Source organism: Panthera leo, chromosome A3, assembly GCF_018350215.1.
Source record: "Panthera leo isolate Ple1 chromosome A3, P.leo_Ple1_pat1.1, whole genome shotgun sequence".
NCBI classification, from domain to species: Eukaryota; Metazoa; Chordata; class Mammalia; order Carnivora; family Felidae; genus Panthera; species Panthera leo.
Window position 1 is genome coordinate 87545842 of NC_056681.1, and position 6446 is coordinate 87552287.

At 51.6% G+C, this 6446-nt stretch overlaps 1 protein-coding gene across 1 annotated transcript in view; it reads left to right on the forward strand.

Annotated features, from left to right (window-relative positions):
- The window catches only part of VAX2 (ventral anterior homeobox 2), a 28275-nt gene extending 24020 nt beyond the window's left edge, over positions 1–4255 (forward strand). The window contains exon 3 of the mRNA XM_042932627.1: positions 3775–4255. Within this exon, the coding sequence (XP_042788561.1) occupies positions 3775–4221 (447 nt within the window). The 3' untranslated portion in view covers positions 4222–4255. The remainder of the gene's footprint in view (positions 1–3774) is intronic.
- The last annotated feature ends 2191 nt before the right edge of the window (positions 4256–6446 follow it).

Consider the following 6446-nt stretch of genomic DNA (forward strand, 5'->3'; position numbering starts at 1 on the left):
CAGATCTCTTCCTTAACCACTATGTGCCCAGTTAAGTTGTCTGCATTTTTATTATTTTTTTAATGCTTATTTTTATTTTGAGAGAGAGGGGGTGGTAGAGACAGAGTGAGAGAGTGGGGGAAGGGCAGAGAGAGAGAGAGAGAGAGAGAGAGAGAGAGAATCCCAAGTAGGCCCCACACTGTCAGTGCAGAGCTCCATGCGGGGCTCGAACTCACAAACAGTGACACCATGACCCGAGCCGAAATCAAGAGTCAGATGCTTAACCGGAGCCACCCAGGTGCCCCAAGTTGTCTGCACTTTTAATGAGAACCCCCCTTATAGGACCTGGTGCGCAGAACCATGAAGCCTTCCCTTCCCACCACTTACAAAGTTCTGCAGGATGAAGTGTCCTTCGGATATACGGACAGGGACCCAGGCAGAATGCAACTGATCTCTGGGCCTGGCCTTGCCCAGACCCCCAGGCTGTGCATTACAGGGAGGCCCTGGAGAGCAAGGAAGGGGTCTCAGAGGGATCTAGTTCTTGGACACACCAGAATAACTTCCACCCCCCACCCCAGAGTGGCATGTGCTCTTCTCCATATCTGAGAACAAGGATAGTCCCACTTAGTCTAGTTCTCCTTGTTTTTATACTTTATCACCATGCTTTGTTTCAAGGAAAACATGTGGTGCTTAATTAAAGCAGTGTTTCTCAAAGTATGGTCTGCACACCACCTATATGTAGGACCACTGAGGTTCTCATTAAAATACAGATTCTCGCTTAGATTCCATGTTCAGCCCCCAGGCTCCAGTCAGAGTTTCTAGGAAACACCTGACAACCTCTATATTAACCTCTGTATAACCTCAAACTAGATTGACCACATTAACCACATTGCTTAAAAGACTTCAGTGTCTCCAGGCACTTTGCTAAATCCATGATTATAGCTCACTGAGTGATTACAACAAACCTATGAGGAGGCATGATTATAATCCCCATTTTACAGATAAGGAAACTGAGGTACAGAAAGGTTAAGGAACTTGCCCCATGCCATTCCAACTAATTAAGGAGAGAACCATAATTGACTCCAGGTTTGTCCGACCTCAGGATCTTTTCTACTATCTTGTTTGCTACTTCTACCAAAACACTTACTGTCTTGTAACACTTACTGACCTGTCCATTTCCCCCACTACTGGTGTCTGAGACCCATAGAGTTTTAGGTATTCCTGTTTTCTCAGCACCTGGCAATGCCTACACCTATTGGATGCTTGCTGTTCATGTGTTGTATGAATGACCACAGTCAGAGCAGGAAACAAGAAAAGAAGATGTGGCAGTAGAGGAAGGAAAGGTGGGAGGCTGGCCCCAGGACTCCCCTCATTCTGCTGGCATGAGGGACTTTTTTAAGGCCGGGCTCCCAGGATCCAGGCTGAGGACAAACTGCCAAGTCCCAATACTGACAGCATCACCACTTGGCTTGGATAAGAGCAGCTCTGATTCTTCAGCAATTGTCCTCAGCCCCTTACCCATCACCTCTGCCCCAAGATGGCTTCCTCTAGAACAGCAGAATAGGCGGTATCTTCCAGATTACAAAAACCAGGGCCATCCCAGATACACAAGTGCCATTCATAGGAATGTGCCCACAGTCACAGGAAGCAGCCTCTTAGAGATTCATGCCATTTCCAAATCAACAAGGAGGCTTGGGATTTAACACCAACCATGAGCCCAAAGAGGGTGATGGATGACCTCCCAGAAAATACCTCCCTAGTCCGGGCAGCCAGTTGAAAACCATGGCTCATGGACCACGGTGTGGTCTGGCAAGGGATTAGGGGGTGAAAGGTACCAAGCATTCACTGAGTTCCAGGGGAACCAGGAGAGGGAGGAGGCAAGATGCAGCCCACAGGAAGACCACAGAAGGGCACCAAGAAGACAAGCAGAGGCCAACGCCTCCGAAAGTGTGCTTCTGGATAGCACCCCGGCCTACCCAGCATGCAAATGAACTGGGCCTTGAAGGACCTGTACCCAGATTTAACCCTGAGAGAGGGTGACCCCTGTGGTGGAACTGAAAGCTTCCTGGAGGAGAGGAGGGATGAGCCCAGAGGCTCTGAGCCCGTCTCTCACTCAGTTTGTCCCTTGTTTGGTGAGCCTTATGAATCAGCCCTTTAGGGACTATGGGACTCATGGTAGGAGGTAGACAGGCAAGGTGCCTCTCCCCGACCTTTGCAGTTCTAGCGCCTTCCATCACAGTTCACAGATTAGAATCACACACAGAACTTAAAAAAAAAAAAAAAAAAAAAAAAAAGGATACATAGGCCCCTCCCCCTAGAGATTTAGTGAGTAGGCATGTGGCATGGGCATTGGGATTTTGAAAAACATGACTCCAGATAATTTTAAAATGCAGCCCAGATTGACAAGCCCCAGTGTAGCCCATAAGGGCCCAAGACATAGGCCTGCCAGATCCCAGCCCCTGCCTCACTTCCTCTCCAGGAGCCTCCTCCTCCCAGAGCCAACCACATCCACCCTATCTTGTACCCCTGGAGCTGCAGAAGGACAAGACACTTTGCAAAAGCTTTGTCATTCCTTATTGGTCACACTCCTTATTACTGCCACTCCCTTTGTTGCTGGGAGTGGGTTAATGCCACCATCCCACTGGACCCTCAGCTTCCCCAGGACAGGAATCATGACTTCTGGGCCTGTCCTCTCCCACTAGTTCAGAGCTGTGAACAGAGAAGGGAGCAATAAATGATGACTCCAATTCAGGGTGGGCCAGGCACCACGTGAGGTCCTCTACCTGGACTTCCTTATCTGATCCCTGCAACAGCCCAGGTATTTTTGTCCCCATTTTTGAGATGAGAAACTGAGGCTGGGGAGTTCGTGGGGTGGTGCCTAGGTCCTAAAAGGGTGGCTGCTCACCGGGGCAGAGAAGCCAGGGGGGCTTCCCGGCAGGGGAGGGAATGCAACCACACGCAGAGCCACTTTCCCAAGGATCTGGTGGGAGGAGCAATTGAGTTCCGGGAGTGACAAACATAGAGGGTTTTCTTCTTTCCAAACGCTTCCTTCAACCATATTTGGCCGCCTGTCCCTTGGCCTTCCCTTACTGCTATTTCCTTCAAATGTCACCTCTTCAGAGAGGCTATGTTTGCCACGCATTAATAAGCTAGTCCCCTCCCCGGCCACTCCCCTCTTTATCCTGCAGCCTTTTTCCAAACCAGTGCCCCTCAAAGGGTGGTTCTTGGGCTGCTGTGCACCCCGTTCTGTCCCCAGCAAACTCTTATCTGTCTAGGACAGGTTAAGTGCAGAGATGGAAGTAAGTGTAATCCATTTTCATTGTATTTGACAAAAACATTGGTCCACAACAGACTGGAAAACTTTAAAAAGTGGTTCCTCGGCACAAATAATTTGAGAGGTGCTGCTCAAAGCACTCAGAGCCACCTGACAGTCACGGCTGTTTGTTTTCATTTCCTGTGCACCATCCGCCTCCCTGTCTGTGCCGTCCCCTCCACACCAAGGATTCCCTATACTCTCGTCACTGCTGATTCCTCGAGTCTAGAGCAGCACCCAGCAGGCAGCAGGCACTTGAGGGCGAGGGTCCCTTACTGGTTCACCCAGAGCAGGCTGGTGTGGAGAGGCCTTAATGACACTCTGAATACTCTTCTTCCCCCTTTCACTCTACCCTTATCCCCCCACTCTCTGTCCCCTTGCCCTCCACGCCCTTCCTCTTCTTTTCTCCTCCCACCTGCCCCCACTTTGCTTTGCCTGTCCCCTCTCCCTTCCCGACACCCCTCCCTGTCCTCCACCCCAAGGTGAAGGTCTGGTTCCAGAACCGACGCACCAAGCAGAAGAAAGACCAGAGCAGAGACCTGGAGAAGCGGGCGTCCTCCTCGGCTTCCGAGGCCTTTGCCACATCCAACATCCTGCGGCTGCTGGAGCAGGGCCGGCTGCTGTCTGTGCCTAGGGCCCCCGGCCTCCTGGCGCTGACCCCTGGCCCACTGGGCCTGTCTGCCAGCCACAGGGGCACCTCACTGGGTGACCCCAGGAACTCCTCCCCGTGCCTCAACCCACTGACCTCAGCGTCCACGTCCCCGCCCCTGCCACCCCCTCCACCGGCCCTCTGCTTTTCCACTGCCCCACTCCTGGACCTGTCTGCCTGCTATGAACTGGGCTCCTCGGCCTTCGCGCCCTACAGCAGGCTAGAACGGAGAGTGGGCAGCCCCAGCGGCAGCGGCGGTGACAAGAAAGCCAACATTTAAGCCTCCACCTCCCTGTGACACCGAGTCCCCAAGCACGGCACCACCCCTGCCTCCCCTGCCCCATGGACTGCCCTGAGCAGGCTCCCAGAGAGGCGGGCAGCCTCACATCTGGCCCCACCTGCCTTTCAACTCAGAGACTGTTGCCAGAAGGCCTTGGTCCCGCAGCTTGTGTGTGCGAGTGCAGTGTGCGTGTGTGTGCCTCTCACTGAAATAAAAGGAAAACAATGACAAGAAGGGAAACAGAGTCTCCACAGCACCACCACTGCCCCTCGATCCCATCCCTCCCTCTCCTCACCGGGAAGGAAAATGGGCTGAGCCAGGAGGCCTCTAATGGGAGGGAGCAAAAACTGAGCCACGTTCACAGTTATGGGGGATGGGGTACCACACTCCTACTCCCAATTAGAGCTTCTGCCTGGGCATTGCAAAGCCCATGATAGCCACATGGACGCTTCTGCTAGTTAAGCATTGCTCTTTGCAAGCTCCTCTTCGAAACATAACAATATTTGAAAGGTAGAAATGTCAAATTCTTCAAGAGGGTAGACAATGACAGGTGCCTGGGTGGCTCAGTTGGTTAGGCCAGGCTGTTAAGTAACTCCTGGTTTCGGCTCAGGTCATGATCTCATGGTTCAAGAGGTCCAGCCCCACACTGGGTACCCTCCCCCTCACCCCAACAGCACGGAGCCTGCCTGGGATTCTCTCTCTCCCTCTCTCTCTGCCCCTCCCTGGGCTTGCTTGCGTTCTCTCTCTCTCTCTCTCTCTCTCTCTCTCTCTCTAAGTAAATTAAAAAAAAAGGGGGGGGGGCGCCTGGGTGGCTCAGTCGGTTGAGCGACCGGCTTCGGCTCAAGTCACGATCTCACGGTTTGTGAGTTCAAGCCCCACGTCGGGCTCTGTGCTGATGGCTCAGAGCCTGGAGCCTGCTTCTGATTCTGTGTCTCCCTCTCTCTCTGTCCCTCCCCCACTCATGCTCTGTCTCTTTCTGTCTCAGAAATAAATAAACATTAAAAAAAAAAGGAGGGTAGACAATGAAAGGTGAGATCAGGATCTAGAAGAGAGCCAGAGAATGGATATAAGAGGTAAATCCAGGCAAGATCCCACATGCCTAAGAGGGCATGCTCATCACAATCCCCACAACACAAAGCACTTTTTTTTTTAAAACGTGGTTTTTTTCCCTCAAGTAAGACACTTGTATTTAACTTTTTGTTTTGCAATGACCGTGGATTTACGAGAGGTTACAAAGATACTTTAGAGAATTCCTTGTACCCTCCACCCAGTTTCCCCCAATGGTTACATCTTCCATAACCAAAGTGTAATATCAAAACCAGGAAATTGACATTGGCACTGTGTGTGTGAGTGTGTGTGTGTGTGTGTGTGTGTGTGTGTGTGTGTAGTTCCCTGTCATTTTGGCCCCTGTGTAAGATCTGTGGAACCGCCACTGCGATCAAGATGTAGCACTGCCTGTTACCACAAAGCTCTCCCCTTCATAGTCACCCCTGACCCACGAGACTTCTTTGAAAGAATGGAAATCGTGAGAGAGGGCCCAGGGACCAGAAATGGGTCCTCAAATCAGAGGCCAGAGGTGAGATTTCAACTCCATTCCGGGAAAAAAGATGGGCACAGTCTGTTCCAGTCTGCTCTTGGAAACACGTTTGGTTTCAGATTGGCTGTCCTTAGTCACCCAGACAGGGATCCCCAGACAACTGTGCTTCCTCCCTTCCCTCTGCATTGGCAGTATAGTTTGGGGAGGTGCTTAGAAATGCCAGGACATCCTGAGTCTGGAATAAAACATGGGGTGACCAGGGCAGACCTTGGGTTCAGCCAGCCCCTAGTGTCTACCTTGCCTTGTCCAGCAGACCTGTGCCACACACAACTCCTTTAGCCACTCACACAAAGAGGGTTCCTCCATTTGTACTCTCTGTTCTGGGCTGAAAAATGTCAGGACAGACCTGCCCCATGAGACCGTACAGGTGAAATATAAAGAGGTAAGACAGAGTCCTCTGCCCAGATGGAGAGAGACCTGCCCTGCTTCCCTGGGAGTTCTGGATACTGTGAGAGAGAAAGGGTTAAAGAAACCCAAGTCTGATGCAGGAGACAAACTCAGTTCTTTGGGGGCTCAGAGCCTAGCAGCAGTGACAAGAGAGAATTCTCCAAAAGGGCATGACAAAGGAAAGACACCACATATGTGGTGAATCAGGAGTGCTGAGAAGGCTTCCTGTAGGAGGTGGCAC